Genomic DNA, 21016 nt, shown 5'->3' with positions numbered 1-21016 from the left:
ACTATCTCCACAATCAGCATCAGCTCCACCATCAACAACAACTCCAACAACAACAACATCAACAACAACAACAACAACAACCCCAACAACATCATCAGCTACTGAACTGTAGCAGCAGCAACTATGCGGCTTCGCTGCTCGATGCGGCGGCATATTGCTACGAGACTGTGATGGATGCAGGCGGCGGCCACTATACCACAAACACAAAGCAAACGCTGCCGGCGGGCATGTCAGCAGTGGTGGCCAATGCCACATGCACATCCACATCGATGACAACGGGCATGGGCCTGGGACTGGGATTGATGAGTACAACAACATGTACGGGTACGGGCACGAATACGGGTACAAGTACGGGCATGGGTACAAGTACCGGCGCTGAGACGACATCACCGCGCGCCTATCAGGGCAAATATAAGCGATGGCAGCAGCAGCAGTTACAGCAGCAGGCCCAGTTGCAGCAGCAACAACAGATGCTGCTGCTGCAGCAAGAGCTGCTGTAAAGAGGAACAGACCGACAGACAGACAGACAGACAGGAAAGAAGGAGAGGATTGGATAGGAGAGGTTGCTGCTTGTGCCGTCATGTCACACTGCCAATGCAATGCTTTGTTGTTGCTGCTGCGCAGGAGAAATTACGACTATTAAAAACAAAACAGCAAACGGAAGAAGGAACGACAGGAACAGCAACAGAAGGAGAAGGGTTCATCCTTCCCAAGAATATTTCCAGAGTCGCAAAAAAAAAATAAAAAAATAAAAACAACTGCAAAATGCAAAAGCAAAAACAAAACAAAACAAAAAACTTAATATAAAGAAACTATATATAAATATACATATATATATATATATATATATCTACATATATATATATATAGATATATTAAATGTGATAAACAAGCGTAAAGCAAAAAACAAAAGAAAGGGAAGGAAAGAAAGCAGCAAGAACCGACAAAAGCGAGAGAGCAGAGCAGAGCAGTGCAGAAAACAACAGAAGAGAAGGAGAAAGCGAAGCAGAGCAAAGCAAAGTCTTGGCTAGAAACCACAAGAAGGCAGTTAAAGGAGTAGATGGGAAGAGCACAATAGTAGAGCAGAAAAATGCGAGAGGATAAGTAAGGAAAGTAGGAGACGATCAAGGATTCGAGAAAGAGATAGAGAGAGAGAGAGAGAGAGAGGCAAGCATAGTGCTTGCGAGGAAGATTGTTTATAAAGGCTGCTATAAACACACTTTTTTTTTGTTAACTATAAAATACCAATCAGAATAATTACTATATAATTATAATAAACAAAAAAGCTAATAATAAATGTAAATTAGTAAGTAGGGTGGCATCAAAAATATACACAAACACACAGAGAAAAGAGAAGAGTGTAGAAGTCAAACGATTCCCAAGAGATGGCACAACAGGAGAAACGAGCAAGAAGAAAGAGAGTTGACAATTTTTTCTTTGTATTACAAAATAGTAACAATACATGATACACAAATCCAAAAAAACAAAAAAAACTCCGACCCCCCAATAAAGAAAAGAAAATAGAAAATTAGCATAAGCCCACAGTATCGAAGAAGAGAGGAGAGAAGATAATAGAATACCAGAAAAAAAGGAAAGGAGACAGACAGAGACAAGTGATTGCATTGTTTTTTGGGTTTTGTTTGTTTGTTCTACCATCAAACATTATCACATAACACGAACAGACACAGCACACCGACAGACAGACAGACAGACGGACATCGCAGACTGTTTATTTTGATGCCTTAACTTTAACTTTTAAAGCCATAATTGAATCCTTATTTTAACATCTCTATAACTGAAACTCTTTTACCTTAGTTAATGATTTTAATTATCCAAATTGTGGATGAGATATATAGGGGGTGTTTTCCTTACCTTCGAGAATTGGAATCATCCCTATAAATCATATTCTTGTTTGTTTTGTATCAAAATCCGAAATGAATTTGATTTAATCGAGCAAATGCCACACCCACTACACGCCTCAAAAAACCAAAACGCATCCCCATATACATATTGTATATAGATATCCTACTCTCTAAAAGAAAACAAACTTAGACAAAATCCAAATCGAGTGCAATTCCAAAATTTTCAATTGAGCCACCATAAAAAAATTGACAGAGGGGACCCCATTTTATTATTTATTTCAGGTTTGGGAAATAAAAAAGGGCCACAGAAAGAAGAGAAATGGGAAATCGCAGAAAAGTAGGTGAGAGAAAGAAAGAAAGCAGAAGCCACGGTAGACAGATGAAGATGGGGGAATACCAGAAATAAATTAGGAAAGTAATAAAAATCCAGAAAAGTGTGAACACGATCAGAAAGTAAAATGATACTTCTAATTAAACCATAAACTAATGTAATAGTTTTTATTAAACAATTATAAATATGATTACAAACAAATTATATATATATATATATAAATGTTTTTTTTTTTAATTTTAAACCATATTTGTAATGCACTATGCGTAAAATTGTATTAAATATTAATATCCAAGGCATATTAATAGAATTATAATATATATATAAAAGAAAGAAAAAAGTATATAAAAACAGCAAAAAAACAAAAACAAAAACTACCAAGCTAAATGTTTCAATAATATATAGATCTATATGTATGTAAAACCGATATGAAATCTGCCTAAAGCCAGAGCAAAAAAAATAATATTTCCCCCAAACTCTTTGAGTGTAGGGTATATAAAAACCACACACAAAAACACACACATAAAACTAGAAAGAAGCTCTGCAAAACCGAGAGAAAGCAAGTCCTTCTTTCCACGAAGAGATATGCGATCCTTGAGAAAGTAAATTTTTTTTGTTTGGCCTAAAGCAACGAAGGGCAAAATAAAGGAAGAAATAGAGGACGATTTCAAAGAGAAGCGGAGCTGAAAGAGAAATTAGTTTTTAGAGCGCTAAAGTGAATATGAAATATTGTGTGAGAAGAGAAGGGTAGGATAGCAGGGAGAACAGAAAAGAAAGTAGAAGGCAGAATATGTAGAAGCCACAAAAACTCCATAAAAAGTATCAAAAAATGAATTGTAAATATTTATATAAATAATTTATGCCTAATTAAAATTAAAACTTAAAAAAAGGAACCCCGCAAAAAAAAACACAAAAAATATGTAGAACAAAACGTTCTATAGAGAAGGTGGAGATAAAAAGAGAAGAAGCTGCAAAGCAAAAACCAGAAATACCATTTCAGACCCGAATTGTATATGTTATGTACGTACTTTCCTTTAATTTTAGCCAATCAATCAGTTTGTAAGTCTTTTTTTTTTGTTGCCCTAAATGCGATAATGATACGATATGATGACTACTATATAATGGCCGATTTGTTTCCGATTGTGTACGTGAACGTTGGCATTAGCTTTTAGCTGATGATTGATGACTGCAACTGCATGCGTGTGAGTGTTGATTTTATTTGTAGAGAGCGGATGTGACGTGAGAATCAGATCAGAGGAGGCGGATCATGAGCAGGGGCAGGAGAAGGAGCTTTTGGAGTGGGAGAGAGCGCGAATCTATCTATATAATATATTTGTAAAATGCACATTTTTAAATTATAAATGATAAATATTTAAAATGGACTATTATTATTATTATGATTATTATTGCATATGGCGTACCATTATCATTATTTTTTATTACCACGGATCGACTCTCGACGGGCTTCGATGCCGATCGATCCGTTCGATGCCCAGAACACAGCCAATCCACACACACATACACACACACACAACCAACGAAAGGAAGAAGCAAAAAGAGAAACCAGAACCAGAGAAAATAAACAAGCAAAATGTTTCATAAAAATATAACCGTAAAGCAGATGTTTTTTTTTTATTTCCTTTCCCTCCCCCACTAGTTTTGAGTTTTTTGTTTTTTGCTTCGGACAGACAGAGAAAAAGCCATAAGCTTAAACAAATTAAATACCTACTAAGTGTTTAAATAGTACTAAACGAATCAAAATAAATATACTTAAAGCAAGATCAAAGACAAAGCCAAGGAAAGGAAAGGACGGGCGGTAGGAGAAGGAGAATTGGAACAAGAGACGAAAGGAGGGCACGAAGTAAGAAGAATGAAGGCGGCAGAAGCATTATGTATCACTGGAGGAGAACAGAAAACCAATTGAATTATTTGTTGAGTAATTTATTAAATAATATTTATGATAATAATTAAATAAAAAACAACTTAAATTGAACGGAAAGAGACAAAAGAAAATAAGAGCAGAGAAACGTAAAAGCAAAAAAAAAACATACATATACATATATGTGTACATATATACATATATATATATATATATATATATATATAAAAATTATTTAATAGTTATGCTAAAAAATTATTTAAACGAAAAAGGGTGGAGGCAGACACACGAAAGGAGGAAGAATGCATTCAGAACAGGAACCCCTCCCCAAAAAGCAACCGCCACCGCCTCTGCTCCCAGTTCCCTGCTTCCGAGTCCCATTCAACCAGCAAACTCCAGCCATCCTTATCCTACTCTCCCCCAAACGACTCCACCACCACCGCCACACCACACCCATGGGATCTGAAGGAAACTCGAAAGAAAAAGAGAGGGAGGGCAAGCAAAAGAAAGCACGTAGAGAGCAACTGAGACAGAGAGATAGAAAGTGGATGTGGAAGTGGAAGATACTAAATCAATAAGTAAAACATAAAAAAGTAATTAATAAATTAATTCCCCAACAAAAGAGAAAAGATACGAAAGCAAAAGAGAACAAAAAGCAAAAACCGAAAAACAATAAAAAACAAAAGACGAAACATTGAAAATAAAAAAATACTAAAATGATTGCGAAATTCTTAGTGGTGGTTGGGCAGGGGGAGGGTAGTGATTAAAAGACTTTTTTGTTTTTTAAAAAAAATTAATGAGGAATGAAACGGTTCCGTTGGAGCCATTGTTCATTGATGGAACCAGTTTGCGTGGCGATACATGGCGAACCAGTTACTCCGAATAACTAGAACCAGTGGGAGCGGTGGCAGTAGCCAAAATTGATGAGTCATTTGGTTCATCGCTCCGCTCCATACTCATTTGCGACCACATCGATAGATTAACCATCGGGCTGGCTGTTCAACTATTGCTTGACATTGATAGACGTAGAAATCGAGAATTGAAAATGCCAATATCGTTCATATAGTCGATATGTGCAAAATTTGTACCGTTTAATGTAATACCAAATTGATTCTTCAATCGGAAAGTAATATCAAAATAGAACATCAAAATCGAGGAATATGATTTAAGACTTCGGTATATTTTACGGTATATTTTTAAATAAGAAAGTATATTTTGGTATATTTTTGAAGGTCTGTCGGTATCGGCATATAGATAAGTCAGCTGCCACCCAAAGCACTCCCGAGCACATTATAATATTTACTTATGTGTTCGTTCCCTCTCCCTCTCTACAGAAAAACAATAGAATTTCTTTATCGCTTTTGTTGTGCGCGCTATTTTTCAAACATTTTCAATGACATCAGTTAACATACATCTCTACATGTTACATACATTTACATACTAAAGAAAAAGGTCCCTTGCTTCCAGAAGGGGTGATTTGAATGAAGAATTGAAATACAAATTTGTAAAATATAGGGTCATAAGGTATACAAACAAATAAAAATTAGTATTTATAATATGCAAAATTAATTCTTCAATCGTATTAAATTATTGTTTCAGTGGTGAAAGTCTTTTCAAACTGGTAATATTAAATAGAACATCAAAATCGTGGAATGGCATTTAAGACTACGGTATATTTTGAAGATGCTATGGTATATTTTCGTTTATCTACGAGGCCCTGACAGTATATTTTATCGATAACTCCGCTGTCATACTGAGGAGCAGAAAAAAAGTAAATCGTAAAATTCTTGGGAAAATAAGTGCTTGAAAAAATATAAATAAAATAAGAAAAATGGCATCACCGATGGAAAAGGATGACCTCGTGAATTTGAAGAGCTTCATTGAGTTCGTGGACTCAAATCCTACGGTGCTGAATGTGCCTCAGCTTAAATTTGTCAAGGATTTTATTGAGAAGTTTGGCGGCCAGGTGCCGGCTGGCGACTTCAAGATGCCCGACGCCGCTGCAGGCGGGTAAGTTGTGCTTCCCCCTCCCACCCCTCTCGCACATGTTCGCACATTTTGCACATACATTTTTGTTGTTGCTTATCGAAATTTCCAGAAAATGCCCATTCGGCGGCGATGCCGGTGCCAAATCGAAACCGGCCGGTGCTGGTGTCTCGACCCCAGACTCCGAGGGAGTCAGCATCGATTCCGATGCTAGCGAAAATGACGAGTCTGCAACGGAGTCCGAGTCCGATGTTGAGCTGGATATGGAAGGTGCGTAGCCGTTCCAGGCAAATGTCGAATGTCAAAATTTGGCACAGCATTTTTTTTGCAGAGTCACGTGACCTGCCAGCTTGCATTCTCTCTAACCCAATTCCCTCTCACACTTTCCTTAGGCGTTATACAGCCAGACCTTGACCCGGCCCAGCCCATGGGCGACTCTGCCAAAGAGGTCACCGAAGAGGAGATAGAACAGGCCGGTGATGTGCGCGGCGAGGCCGCCAAGGCCTACGGTGAACAAAAGTTCGAGGACGCTATCGGCCTCTACACCAAGGCCATTGAGCTGAATCCAGGCAATGCCTTCTACTATGCAAAGCGCGGCCAGGCTTTCCTCAAGCTGAAGAAGCCCAATGCCTGCATCCGTGACTGCGATAAGGCCCTTGAGCTGAACTGCGACTCTGCGGCCGCCCACAAGTTCCGTGGTCGCGCCCATCGCCTTTTGGGCCAGTTCGAGGAGGCCGCCAAGGATCTACGCCAGGCTTGCAAGCTGGACTTTGACGAGGAGACCGATGAGTGGCTGCGCGAGGTCACCCCAAATGCAAAGAAGATCGAGCAGCATCGTGTCAAGCAGGAGCGCAAGCAGGCCGAGCGCAAAGTTAAGGATCGTCTGCGTGCCCAGAATAAGGCACGCAAAGAGCAGGATAAACAAAAGGCCTCGGCTGGTTCGACAGGCGGAGCTGCTGGGGGCTTCCCTGACGGTTTTCCTGGCTGCTTTCCCGGTGGTTTCGCTGAAAGCGGCATGTCCGGAGGTCCTAAAATGGCCGAAATGCTGGGCCTAATGAAGGACCCTGAGGTGGCTGCCGCCATGCAGGACATTCTTGCTAATCCGGCCAACATTTCCAAGTATGTGTCCAACCCGAAGATCATCAACTTGATGAAGCAGGTTTTCCCGGGCTTCGACCCAAACGGAGCTGGTCCCTTTGGCCCAGGAGCCGCCTTTGGCCAGGAGAAAGAGGAAAAAGACACGCCCAGTGATAGCAGCGAGCCGAAGACCAAAAAGGATTCGGCGGACTTTGTCGACGATGGCCTCGACTAAGGGTAAAGGTCAGTTTTGGAGCAGGGGAATGTGTTGTAGCGGCAAAAACAGAAACAGAAACAGAAATATCCAAAAACAAGAAGAAAGGAAGGAAGACACGCATATATGTACACACACACAGCAAAATACATAGAAGACACACACATATACACATACAATCACACACCAGCACACCACACACGAGACAGAGCAGGATGGCATCACATGAGAAATGCCAAGCCGCTAGCGCTGCCCTTGCGCGCTGGCTGGCTGCTCGCTCGGAGTTTAATTTTTTTTTGATACAAGTTTTTCGTATGCCATACCGCCATACCTAAAGAATGAACAGGGCGAATAGATTGTTTCCCCTATTGACAACAACACAACAACAACACATTCTTTAAAGAAACAACAACAAAGCGAAAAAAAAACTGTCGATCGATCTAGTTCAACTAACGCTCGATAGGAAGAAGTCCAAAACGAAAGCAATTACATATAATATAAATTAGCCTTAATTATTGCTCCCACACACGACACTCACACACAGCAACAGCCAGAGCAGCAAAAGGTGAAAATGAACAAAGGAATAAAACAAACAAACGGATGTAGGACGAAACAAGATTTGTTAGACAAAATTGTACTGAAAGTAGGATTTGATCAATAATTGTACTAAGCAAATGCATTTAGCATACAATACACCATCACCACCACAAGCTCTCATACAACCCACCCACCACATCGGAATGCGCTCACATTCAGCCACTCATAAAAAGCACACTCATACATATGCAAAAACACATTCAATACATCATATACATGCGCCTATTCACATGTCAAACATTCATCAGCGAGATCAATGGAAATAAAACATTTGAGAACCAAAAAAAGCTTTTCATTTCCTTAACGGCTGGACTAATGTCCATGGTAACCTACTGAGGGGCCTATACTGTCTACATCCATCAAGGGATGCATTTGCTAGATTACTCATTTAATTGTTCTCTTTGTATTGCAGATTTTGGCTACCGCCCTCCCTCCTGATAAGTGCTACCTGGCGGTGGGGCCAGTGGGTGTCGCATCGTCAACGCGTTTTCCTTGAACTAGCGCCGCGGGCATTGCATTACTCATAGCGCACAAACACACACACACCACAGCACATCTCTTGTTGCTCTCACTCGCTTTGCTTCAGAGCCTTCACCCACTCTCACTGACACGGCCACTCTCTCCGTCACCCACTCTCTCACTCACATTGGCAATCGGGTAAGGCTGACTGAGAAAGCTCGTACATATGAAAATAATAGGTGCAATTGTCCGCTCAACTCCTCTCTCTCTCTCTCACTGCGTGGAGTGGGGGGAACATAAAGGAACAGTTACAATGCGAAGTGCATGTCGGAGGCGCGTTTAAGGCCGACAAATGCATTGAAAACCATAACTACTACTTATTGGGAATGTTGGCCCCGGCCCCGGAGGACAACCAAACAGACAGACAGACAGACTCGCCAGCGGCAAACGGTGAGCGTTCGACGATTACACGACGATGACATCATGACGTCAGCGCGTCAGCGATAGACAGGCAGTCAGTCAATGCGGTCGACGCCTTCCAACTTGTTGTGTTCTCAAGACGAATACCCTGTAGTTGAGAAAGGCGGGATGTATGTATGTGCGGCTCGCTCAGGTGAGATTTCCCAAATGGAATTTGAATAGAAATGCCTGGAACGTAACCCAAAGGAGGTTTAAATGTGGGAGTTAAAGGCGGTTAAAGGTAAGAATGATTCAGGGACTAGACTGCATTTTCTTACATATGATATGTACACATGTACCTCCTACTGGGCAACGTCCAGTCGAGTCGCAGTTGCCCCTTTAGCCTTCTGCTTGATTTTGTTTTCATTCGAACACGACGCAGCCGGCGTTGGCTGCGACGCTCTGGGACTGGCACTGGGGCTGCTCGCTTTCTGGCAAAAAAGCGAAACGCTTTTTCAGTTTCGTTTTCAACGTGCGCGCGCCAACACATAGCCCGAGAATAAATTGGAAATTTCGAAAAGCCCCCGCAGAACAGCGAGTATCCAAAAAGTAAGAGTAAGATCCCCCAATAAGTATTTATGTATACCCAGATATATCCATCCATCGAAAGATATATGTAGATGTGTATATGGCCGTGCATATGCGAGTGGAGTGAAGTATATTTTCGGGGAAACATTTGAAAAATGCGCGGCAATTTCTGGGGCGTAGCCTCCACCCCTCCCGCACTCAGTTAAATTGAAATTACTTTGTTGTTTTTTTTACGATTATTTTGTTGTTTGCCATAAAACTGCATCATGGTGTGGAGCTTCTGTGTGTCCGATGATATCATTTACCGAATCGGAATGCTATGAGTACGATTCAGCGCTTCGGTGCAGCGCCGCTGCCACTCCTGTTATCAGCAATCTTTACCCCCTCCACACCCACAAAACACCCATCCACAAACTGATTGAGAGTTATCGCCAAATCGATAGCAGCAGCAGCCACCGTTAGTCGGCGCAAACAATTTGAAGATATTTCCGGAAAACGCAAATAACTTAAAGTGGCAGTGGCAGTGACTGATATTTGGGCAACTCATTTGTTAGGCACGACCGACAACTTGTTGCTGTTGTTGCATGCATAATTTGGACATGATATCATAGGCCCCAATTCGTGCGCGTTCTCAGCTGTTCTCATGCCGCTCTACCCGCCGACCCTTTTGATTTCGTTTGCCAAGCGGAAATCCGTTGGTGCCCTAATCAACATGCTTCCAACATTCGAGCATTCTTCTTTATGGTTTTTGGGCTAAATGTTTTGAAATGGACACGGCCACACCCCTTGACCATTCCATGCCATAATATACCATCCCCACCAGCCGCATTCCCTCTGCGAATTGGCGCATTGAATAATGCGATTAGCATCTCATCTGGTCTCATCATGGCCGGTTCTGGTTCTGGGCCCCCCGTCAGACCAGTCTGTACTGTAAGTTATTGCGTCACTCGATCTCGATGCGATGGCGTCACCGTCCCTGCCTTGATTAATGCGCCGCGGATTGTCGCTTTGAGAGCTTGAGGAAGGTCTGTAATCAAGGTCTTCTCATCCAACCCAAATGACATTTGAGTCATTCGAAACACACATCCCTGCGAATAGAGAAACTCTGCGGTATAGGTGATGTTCGATTGCCTATGAACTATCTGGTTATTCTGGGAACAGTAAACCCACCTTGTAGCCCACACTCGTCCATCTCCTTCTTTGCCCCTAAGGCACTCGACTGAGGTTGCATGTGTGTGGGTGTCCCAATTTCTAGGAGCTTTTTCTCAGCTTTTCCAACGAGCAAAAGGCAGCAGACCATAAAGTTTATGACGTCACCCATCGGAAAATACATACATACAGTTGTACATATGTGCAATATCCACGGTGTCCACTCCCACTAGACCGAAATATATAGTAGATGCCCGCACCCTGTGCACAAATCCCCTTAAAACTGGTGGAGGAGAAGTAGAACGAGGCGGAGGAGAAGGAGAAGGAGAAGAAGGAGAGTGTGTATGGTTGTTGTCTGTGTGTCAAGTAAATACATTTTCTCCGATTCTCCCCACTGGCGATGTTTCATTAACGCTTTTGGCGCTTTCGCCGAGGCCGGCATTGAAAATTATTTTAAAATTATACAAAGACCAGAAAAAAATAGCAAAAACCAAAACGAAAACAACAACAAATGTATGGCCAAAAATATACAAAAACACCCACACCCACATCCACACACATGCAAAAACATACCAAAATATTCTGAAACTGTGCAGATCGATGGGCGTGGCAAGGGCGATCGATCTGTAACAGCTGTCCATACGAACTGGCTATGTAAATGGTGGAAAAATCTTGTTTGCCACAGAAATAAATATTGGCCAAAACTGAAGGAAAGCCGACAGAAGAAGTGTGCAAGAAGTCAAAGTACCAGACCATTGGGAAGTAGTAGTATCTGGATGGTATAATTTACCATCTAAAAGATTTGTTTGCACATGACAAATTTAATTAGACCAATACAATATGGATAGTATTTCAAATATGTATAATTAATGCATCGATAAATACTTATGTATACGCAATATTTTCAGGCCCCACCTCATAACCGATACCCCCAGTAAAAACCACCGAGAGAAATCAACGCCAAGATGTCGCACTCAGTGACCATTACACGTACCACCACCAGCACCACCAATACCTCGTACATCGTGCTCAACACGGGCTACCTGAAGTCCTTTCCGGGAATTCTCAAGCTCTTTGAGCTGGTAAGTTATCCATTATGAAGCATCGGATCTCATTGGATTGAGTGTACAATGTGTCTGTCCTGTCTTTCAACAGATCATTGGCGCTGCTATTGTGGGCATTCTGGCCTACAACTATCAGGGATACCGCAGCTACTTTTACTCTGGACAGCAGGATCTGTTCCACTTTCTGATGGCCACCACGTTTATGATAGGGACATTCTGCTTACTGCTCGCCTGCCTCACCTCCCTCAGCACGGGGGGCATCATCGCCAAGACGATTTACGTGAGTGCTGCCAAGACCCTGCATTGATCTTTACCATGTTTTCATTGGGTTCGTATTGTTTCTATTATTGCAGGAGCTGATCTACCACAGTGTCGCTGCCATCCTGATCCTGGCCTCCTCCATCTGCCTGTTGATTCGTCTGCGCGACGTCAAGCATGACGGCTACATGGTGGCCGCTATCCTGGGACTGGTCAATGCCGTTCTATACTTTATCAGTGCCTTCCTGGCACATCGGTCCTATCGCGGCATCTAAGTTCCATCCCCGCCCGCAGTCTCACTACCGCACCGACTCACAAATCGCCTTCAGCGAGTGTTCAAGTAGTAATCGAATCTGTAATCTCGAAGCATTTGTACGGCGTCGCCGCTTCCCACATGCCATATATACGAGTCCGTGTAGTATCCTTCCATAGAAAAGGAGACGCCGATAGAGGAGGAGAGAGATAGATAGAGGCAGGAGCGAGAGCGAGAGCGCGAACGAGAGAAGGATTCTTTGTTGTACTGTGAAATGTTTTTTGGCGCTAGTTACACTTACTTCTACTTACATATATGTATACATATATATATATAACTTTTTTTTGTCTCACTTTCTTTTATACCAAACAACTTGTCATTTATTGTATTCGAATAAAGATGTGTGTCTATATGTTTTTCTACAAATCACTCCCCTATAAGCTACTTACATATGTATGTACAATTTGAATGTACTTTTATGTACATCTGGTAGTCAATGAGTTATGGAAAATATTCGACACGCACAGAGGAAGCGTTTTCTACCAATCATGACCCAGTTCTCAGAGACTAGATTAGAGCATAGTCTACATGTGTAGACTGCTGTGATATCACACTTTTACGAGCGTATTTTAAAATTTAAACAGTGCCGATGGCCATGCACTCATGCAGCTGTAGGCCACAAGGTGTTGTCTCGGACTCAGGATTCGCGCCTATGTCAAACCCTCGCATGTGTGCGGGCAAGTCGGGAAAATTGCATTGAAACGCCATCGAAAAAAACTCTCCAGCTTCAGCTTTGTACTCACAGCTACAAATGGGCATTCAAGATCTTCTCCCGGCTTAGGCAGAAGCTTTTAAAAATCCAATCAAGGATATTTTACCCAAGCATATAAGCATTTAAGAGTGCCAATAGATCACAAATGAATATGGCAAATAAAGGTATCATTATCCCTATGCTACCCGTAAATAAAAATGCACATCAATGTTATATATTTTTTTTGAATATTTTTAATACATTTTCTTTGTTTGTTGCATGCATAAATATGTAACTCGTATAATATTGTTGTTGTTAATACACAGAGAAAGCAATTGATGTTTCGTTTTGCTGATAAATATGCCATCTATATACGTATACGATGTTGCCCGGTGTAAATCGGGGGGTAAATACAATATTTGTTGTGTGTGTTTGTAGATATTTATGTAAATATATTTCGCGTATACGCGTATATTGATGTATGTATGTAGATGTTTTACTATGCATATAGGGGGGTGCGTTAACGCACATATGTATGTGTGTGATATCAAAAAAGTTACATAATTTCATTATGCCTGACTTACATACCATCGTATATCCAAAAGATATTCACCAAAAAAAAAAAAAAACCAGAAAACAATAATCGTGCAGGACTCAACGGATTCAATTTCGATTCTCGTTTGGTTTTGTTTCTTTTCTTCAGATGAATATGTTTTTATTAAACACACATGTATATTCTTTTTGTTTCATATATGTAGGTATTGTATATAAGTATATTTGTATATGTAAATCGTATATAAGTATTGTATATGTGTTGTATATATTTAAGATATTTCTCCCCTTTCTGTTTTCTGTTTTCTGTTTTCTGTTGTATATTATTACCAAGTGCCTTAGTTGAAAAAAAAAAAATCATTTGTTTTTTACTTGTTCAATTTGTTTTTGTTTTGTTTGTTGTAAACGTTTACAAATATTCGTGGACACATAGAGTTATATAAATTGTTGCCGTTTCCGTGGTTCGTGTGCACACCCAATGCATATAAGAAGAGTATCTGTCCCATAACCCCATAGTAGTGGGGGGGACCAAGATATAATTTCGTTATGAAATTGTATAAGGAAATACTTCCGAATACGTATGTATTCATTTCAACAAAACTACGACACTGACGACAAGAGGACAAAAGCACAGTACACGGTGCGCTACACAACAATATAGAGTATAATATGATCAAAAAAAACAAAAAAAAAAAACGCATCAACTCTCACCGAGGGAGAGTCCTCCCGCCTTGCGCCAGATCAAAAAGTTCAGTTCCAAAAAACACTCTCTGCCATCATCTCCTATAGCACTGTTCTTTATCGTTCACACATTCCGGCCAGTCTACACTCATATGTGTCGTATATTATACATATGTGTATGTATATTTATATCGTATAGAAACTTACATTTCGTTTGCGTTTAATAATTTTTAACTTTTCTTTTCAAGCTACTATCTTATCAACAATTTGTTTGTACAGACAACATTTCTCATTTCCCTTAGCTGGTGGCTTTGCCGCTCCCTTCTTAGCCTAGATCTGCGGATCTGTAGATCGTAGATTTATGTGTGTGTGTGTGTATGTATTTGTAATTGTATATATATTCCTTAGCACTCTATATAGTGGCTATATAACATGTAGATCTTAAACGACTAACGACAAAAAAAAAACACGCGTGTATATTTGGATATTCAGAGTTATATACTAAATATATGCATATAAAAACTAAGAAAAAAAACACATTCGTATGGCTACTTTAGAGTTTAAAGAGAATACGCGAGAGAGGGAAACCAAAAGGATAATGCAGATAATGGATAGAGGGTGAGATTGGGGGGGCTGGGGTTTAATGGCTGATGGGTTTTGTTCAGAAAGATTCGCTATATATTGTAATAAATATATTCGATATTGGTTGGGGCCGGGGGGGGGGGGGGTATCCCCAAAGCTTCAGGGGGAGACCCGCGAAAACAACTCTACTAAACAAGTAATATGTGGCCGCGGACTTTGTGCCTCTAATATTGGCCTAAATTGTACACCAAAATTGGTTGGTTAGTGGTTATGTGTTTATGGGTTTGTTTTTATGGTTGTGGTTGCAGGACTCTGTCCCGTTCCATTCCATGCTGCTGCTGCTGCTGCTGCTGTTGCTTCAATTTAAAACTCCTTCAAACTGCCGCCCCGCTTTAGCTTCGTGAGCCGCTTCAGGCTGGAGCTCAGTATGCCACCGGATCCACCGCCGGTGCTGGTGCTGGGACGTAGGAGATTCCCCTCATTGCCGGCACTGCGATCACGCTGCATAAACGATCCGCGGAAGCGGACACGCCCGCGTCCCCGCCGCTGCTGCTGCTGCTGTTGCTGCTGCTCACCCACGCGGCGCCACAGCTCCGTGAGGGGCGGATGGTGCTGGTGGGGCTGCTGCTGTAGGGTGCAGCAGCACACCAACTCCTGATTTTATAATTTCTTCTCCCACACCACTATATGGGCATCGTTGGAGTTGGCCGTCAGCGATGGACTCGACGGCGAGGAGCCCCCACCGCCGCCACCATTACCGGAGCCGCTCGGTCCACAGCCGGAGCCAGAGGCGTCATTCTTGCCACCACTGCCACCCTTGTGGCTGGGCGATGCGTTCGGGCTCTGCCACAAGTGCCGCCAATAGCCGCGGCCCCCCATCAGGGTGATCACGGTGCGGGGCCCATCGGCGCTCTGCTGCTGCTGCTGCTTTGTATTTTGCTTCTGCTTGCGCTTCAGTGTGGCCACGGCAGCCGCTGGCTTATCCGATGACTGTCCAGCTCCAGCAGAAGTTCCTGCTCCAGATGATGCTCCAGCTCCCAAGGTGTTATCCGATTTGTTGGGAGTGCTGTGCTGTGCCTGGGACTGCTGCTGCTGCTGCTGATGGTGATGAATGTCGGCTGTGGTCATGAGACCGTTCTCGGAAATGTTGCCCAGATCGCTGCCAGTGCCGGATGTCTTGTGGCTGGCGCTGCTGCTGTTGCGGGACACCGAACGGCCGCCAAAGAGCCGAATGCCCATGCTCTCCTCGCTGCCCGACGACGTGTACAGGCTGGAGGACTTAGAGTCCACGGACCAGTTGGATAGATCGAGGGAGCGAGGCCTCGAGGCCTTCATGCGCAGACGCCGGTCCAGGGTGCACACCTTGCCGGGTATGGCGGCCAATTCGGGATCGGAGCGACGCATTCCCTCGTACATCATGTCCATGAGATTGCCCTGTGTCCCCTCCTCGGCATCGTAGTCCTCCTTCACGAAAATCAGCTTGCCATACAGTCCGTACACATCGCAGTAGCCCTGCTCCCCGCCATGCTGGGAGCCCGAGGCGGAACCTCCTCCAGCGCTTCCCGAAGCGCCCGATGCACCGCCTCCGGCTGCTCCGCCGGTCGAGCCATGTCCCCTGGGTAGAGTCTTGGACATTCTGGCATCCTGGGCGGCGCCCAAATCGCGGAATCGCTTGCGATGGAAAGCCGGCGAATTGGCCAGCGAGGCCCGGATCTTTGCCGTGAAGCTCTGGTCCAGCGATCCCTGCTTGTCCAGCTTGGAGCTGCGCGGAGAGGAGGCAGCCGAGGGAGCGGCCGAGTCGCCTCCGCCGCCGCCACCGGCAGTCTCCGTGCTCAGGTCTCGGATCATTATGGAGCCCGAGGGAATCGAGGAGCTGTCCGCGGACTTGTTTAGGTCGCGCCGCAGCACGACAGAGCAATCGTCGATCTCCAGCTTCGGATCGGCATCGATGGCCGGCAGCTGGAGGTCATCGCCCATGCTGGGCACTGTTGTCGGCACAGTGAGGCCGGTGGGCGGCGGCTTGTAGGTGGGATACACCTTCGGGATGAGCGGCAGCAAGAAGGTAATCGGCCCAAAGTGCGCGTGGCAAGACATGTTGATGCCGCCGCTGATGATGGGCACACCCTCGAGGCGGGGCAGCGGAATGGTGACGGCAATGCCCACATTGGTGCCCACCCAGAGCAGACCCTTGCAGGCCATCAGAGCGGTCACATAGACAGAGGTGTTGTTCAGCGGCTGCTCCTTGCGGCCATCGTGCCGCAGCACACTGGACGCAATGTTGATGTCCTGCAAATGCTTGAACGTCTCCGTGTGGTAGAGACAGAGCACGGTGGAGTTCTTCAGCGAGATCCACAGACCGATGCCCGAGTGGGCCATCAGATTCACCTCCTGGGTGGCGCCGTGCTGCACCTCGAAGCTGCGCTGCAGCTCCCCATTGAGGGCGTTCAGCACGTACACCCGATTCGAGCACGAGGCATAGATATTCATGTTGATCGGCAGCAGACTGGGCACGGGGAAACCCGTCTCGCCCAGCGCAATCAGCTGCGGTTCGCGCATCTGCCAGACCCCGTCGAAGGCGCGCCGATATATCAAGACGCTGGCATTCGAGAGGGCCACATAGATGGCATCGAAATGGTAGAGAATTCGCTTCACAGCGCCCGGCACTGCGTAGCTGCCGAGCTGCTCCTCCTGCTCCGGATTGCGGGCCGAGTAGATCAACAGCTTGCGGCTGTCGGTGCCCATCCAAATGAGATCGCCCAGCAGGCTGGCCGATGGCTCCTCGCGCTGCATCTTCCACTGGTCCAGCCCCTTGATGAACTCCAGTGCCGACACTTGTGTCTCCTGCAGGTCGAAGGCACCCGCCTCCCGCAAGTTGCCCGCCTGCTGCGGATGCTGGGCAAAGATGGCGACATGCGAGGAGGTGCCATCGCTGCTGCACATCCACAGATAATTCAGCTGCTTGTGCCGCCGTCGCGCATTGCCGCTCTGCTTTGTGTCATTGGCAATGCTGTAATAGCATCCACAGCGCACCTGCAAACAAGATAATGGATAACATGGGTAAATTCAGATTCCTTTAGGTTCTCTCTGGCGGGATACACACCTCGGATTGATGCTGTGACTTAAAGATGGGCATTGCCTTGACAAAGAGCGGCATCTTGCGCGACTGCTTCTGCTGTATAGCCTCCTGTAGCTGCAGTTGTTCGGGTGTGTGATGCGGCACCTGACGATCAGCGGACTGTAGGGCCGGATGGCCTGGCTGGGAGCCGCTACGCTCCCAGGCGGGAGAGTTGTTCGGATCGAGGGCCAGCTGGGCCAGACGCAGCTCCGTGATCCACTCCTTCTTGACGTGTGGACTCTGTGTCTGGAATGTGAAGGTCTCCTCCTTGCCGGACTTGTGGCGTCCGACCACCTGCAGACAGCACGAGTCCACCCATGCCATTTCCTCGTCCTTGCGCTGAATGGAGCCCTGTATGGCATTCAGCACGGTGCGTGTCGTGTTCGCATTCAGATCCTTGTAGCTGCCTTTGAGGCTACCCACCAGATCGTGGATACGCGAGATCACCTCGTAGTCGTACATCAAAGTGCTCATCTCGCTGCAGAGGTTGTCGGCACCGCTGGTGAGGGCCGCTGCCGGCGAGCTGCTGTCCGCTCCGCCATAGCCCGGTAGCGTGCCATGGGCATAGGGGCTGCCAGTGGCACCGCCAGTGCTGCTGTTCGACTTGAGACTGCCCCCGCGATTGAGACCTGTAAAAAGCAAGGAGTTAGGTATTCAAGGATTAGCGATACAGAGAATGTACGTGGATGTACGAGTATTCACCTGCTGTGAGTATACGCGACAGCGTGGCCGATGTGCTGTTGTCCACAATCTCGACATCGTTGACGGGGAACATCCACTTGAAGGTGAGCTTCTCGGTGGCCCCGAAATCGTGCGATTGCTTGGGGGCGACGGACACGCAGATGACCTTGTCGTTGAGCAGCAGCAGCCGTCGCTGCTTGCACTTGACCATCAGGCCGGCCTGGTTGAACTCCATGTGGGTGACATTGTCCTCGCGCAGAAGGTAGCGCGGACGTGGACCGCCGCCATCGGTGACGCTGACGCTGCTGAGTGCCCGCGTGTTGAAGGTGCCCGAGATGTGGCCGAGCATCTCCTTGAAGGCCTGATACTGCTCCGCCTCGCGCTTGCTCTCGTTCAGCAGTTCGGCGAGCAGCTCCAGCTGGGAGAGGGCCAGCTGGAGGGACATGCGATCGTGATGGCCCTGCGGTGTGTACTTGAGCAGATCCTGCAGGAACAATATGAACTGGGGAAAGCGCTGCACGGGCTTCACCATCAGCCCAAAGAACGACAGGCGATCGTGGGCGCTGATCTGCTTCACCTTGAAGAAGTCAGCCAGCGCGGACTTGCGCTTCTCCTCCATCTTGGCCAGCTCCATGGCCGCCGAGAAGTTGTTGATGAAGCCAGAGTAGATCTCCAGCAGCTGCGGCTTGCCAAAAGCGCTCACAAAACAATCCCCAATCTTCTCGTCCCTGTCCCAGTTGCGTACGCACTCAGCCAGCGAGATGCGGAACAGCTTGTGCGAGTGCAGTATGTCCGGCAGGCAATGGAACAGAGTGGCGATCTTCACTGGATTCAGAACGGGTGGATTGCACTCCTCCAAGGGTTTCTTGTAATCCTAAGCACAAGCAAGAGAGAGAGCGATTAATTTGCATTAGTTATCGAGGATCTACAGAGGAGAGTAATTATATTTCGGTTTTTACCAAAAGCTAACTCCATGGGGTATCTTGAGTTCAAGGATCTGTTCTTGATTTGTGATTTTGTAATTTTTGTGTGGGTTTTTGGGGTTATCTCTGTATCTCTGTATCTCTGTTTGTCTTTTCTTTTGTTTGGGTCTAATTTTGCAACTACTTTTTGGGCGTGTGGTGTGTGTGAGTGTGTGGTGTTAGGTGTGTTAGTGTTAGTGAAGATTGTTTTTGTGTTAGTTATGAAGATTGGTTTAGTGGCGAAGATTCATGGCATGGGAACAGGATGGATGGCATGTAAAGAGATCAAATGATTTGACATGAGATTAATGATTAATTACAGGTGCTACAGAGGTTACGATAGTTGCGATAGATACGATAATTATGGGGGGGGGGGGCACTACGACTACTACGAGTAATATGGGTGTCATGCACTTCATGGGTCTCGATCAGCGGTGGGCAGGCCATTACTACATTCCCGTTCATTCTCTTTTGCAGCATTCACTTGTGCCTCACGAGTCCAAGCATCATTGTGCGCATCGTCTTGTGTGTAGCAAGGACCTGCCCACCGCTGCCTGAACGGACGAAGTCAGATATAATCTAATCAGTATCCCATTCCCACAAGCTTCCCCAACTCTAGAGGCAATCCCACACTCAATCCAGTCACAACAATTCATCCACTACGAGCACGAGAAATTCAATTCCTGTGTATTTTTTGCTTTCTGTAATTCGTAATACTCCATAATGGGTGATCCAACAGAGCAGCAACTGATTGCCGATGCCTTTGGGCAGGTCAAGGTATTGGTGGAGGCTGGCGAACGGGAGGGTTATCTGCAGATACAGCCCTCGGAGGTGCACAAGTTCTGGGTAACCAGCTACGAGGATGTCCTGGTCGAGAAGTTCTCTAAGGCGGATCCGCAGGAGGTCAGCAAGTGGGCCAAGGCCACACCCTTGGGGCCGCTTATCAATCACATTCAGCCGCAGGACGAGCAGCAGTTGGGTACAATCCAAACAGATCCGATCACGGGCGCGCGCTACATGCTGGTGCCCATTGAAGTCAACCTTCTGATCGATTGCGAAAAGATCTGCAACTTGATTGGTGGGAAAATCGACGAAAAGCTGCTCCAGCAGCAGGCATTTGAGGTGGAGGTGGAGATGCTGCTGGGCGGAGATCAGAAGGAGCATCCGCAAGAGGCAGCCATCAAACACACATCACAGAAGAACCTCAAGAAGGCTTCCCAAGCTTCCCAAAAGAAGAGCCTCAAGGAGCGGCTGGGAAAGAAGAGCCAGAAGAAGCAGCTTCCAGAGGAGATGACTCCACAGGAAGAGCCTCAAGAGCAGTCCTCAAATGAGTCTCAGGTGTTGGCAGAATACATGGCGCTAGTCGTTGTGCCTCCAATACATTTCTCCTTAAAGGAGTGCTTTGTCCAAGGGGCCGTACAGTCTTCCAAGCAACAGGAAGAAGTGGAGCAAGTCTAGTCGGAGCTCTCACTCTCACACATAATTATTTCGGACCGAACACAAAAACCAGAAGACAGCAGAATGGCCTGGAGAACGACGATGGAAAAGAGAGAGCGAGAACTCTAAACCATTTTGT

General features: G+C 45.3%; 3 protein-coding genes across 5 annotated transcripts in view; 2 read left to right on the top strand and 1 right to left on the bottom strand.

Annotated features, from left to right (window-relative positions):
* Positions 1-5850: 5850 nt before the first annotated feature.
* On the top strand, positions 5851-20786 carry LOC117580894 (hsc70-interacting protein 1-like). Of its 2 annotated transcripts, XM_034267653.1 has the most exons (4): positions 5851-6082; positions 6171-6328; positions 6451-7032; positions 20686-20786. In XM_034267653.1, the coding sequence occupies exons 1-4, from the start codon at positions 5904-5906 to the stop codon at positions 20769-20771; spliced, it is 1005 nt and encodes a 334-aa protein (XP_034123544.1). In that variant the 5' UTR covers positions 5851-5903; the 3' UTR covers positions 20772-20786. The 2 variants fall into 2 exon arrangements, with proteins under 2 accessions (XP_034123544.1, XP_034123543.1); XM_034267652.1 differs by lacking the exon at positions 20686-20786 and having other exon boundaries at positions 6451-8226.
* Positions 9306-12545, top strand: LOC117580895. Of its 2 annotated transcripts, none has more exons than XM_034267654.1 (4): positions 9306-9413; positions 11450-11623; positions 11697-11885; positions 11959-12545. In XM_034267654.1, exons 2-4 carry the CDS (start codon positions 11507-11509, stop codon positions 12136-12138), a joined length of 486 nt encoding a protein of 161 aa, XP_034123545.1. In that variant the 5' UTR covers positions 9306-9413; positions 11450-11506; the 3' UTR covers positions 12139-12545. The 2 variants fall into 2 exon arrangements, with proteins under 2 accessions (XP_034123545.1, XP_034123546.1); XM_034267655.1 differs by having other exon boundaries at positions 9339-9419.
* LOC117580896 overlaps positions 15139-21016 on the bottom strand; it is a 102016-nt gene continuing 96138 nt past the window's right edge. The window contains exons 6-8 of the mRNA XM_034267656.1: positions 18500-19352; positions 17783-18426; positions 15139-17712 (exon numbers count right to left, since the gene is read on the bottom strand). Coding sequence (XP_034123547.1) covers positions 15343-17712; positions 17783-18426; positions 18500-19352 — 3867 coding nt within the window. The 3' untranslated portion in view covers positions 15139-15342. The remainder of the gene's footprint in view (positions 17713-17782; positions 18427-18499; positions 19353-21016) is intronic.

This window comes from Drosophila guanche, unplaced genomic scaffold (assembly GCF_900245975.1).
Source record: "Drosophila guanche unplaced genomic scaffold, DGUA_6, whole genome shotgun sequence".
Classification (NCBI taxonomy): domain Eukaryota; kingdom Metazoa; phylum Arthropoda; class Insecta; order Diptera; family Drosophilidae; genus Drosophila; species Drosophila guanche.
This window is presented reverse-complemented; position numbering and strand designations above follow the sequence as displayed.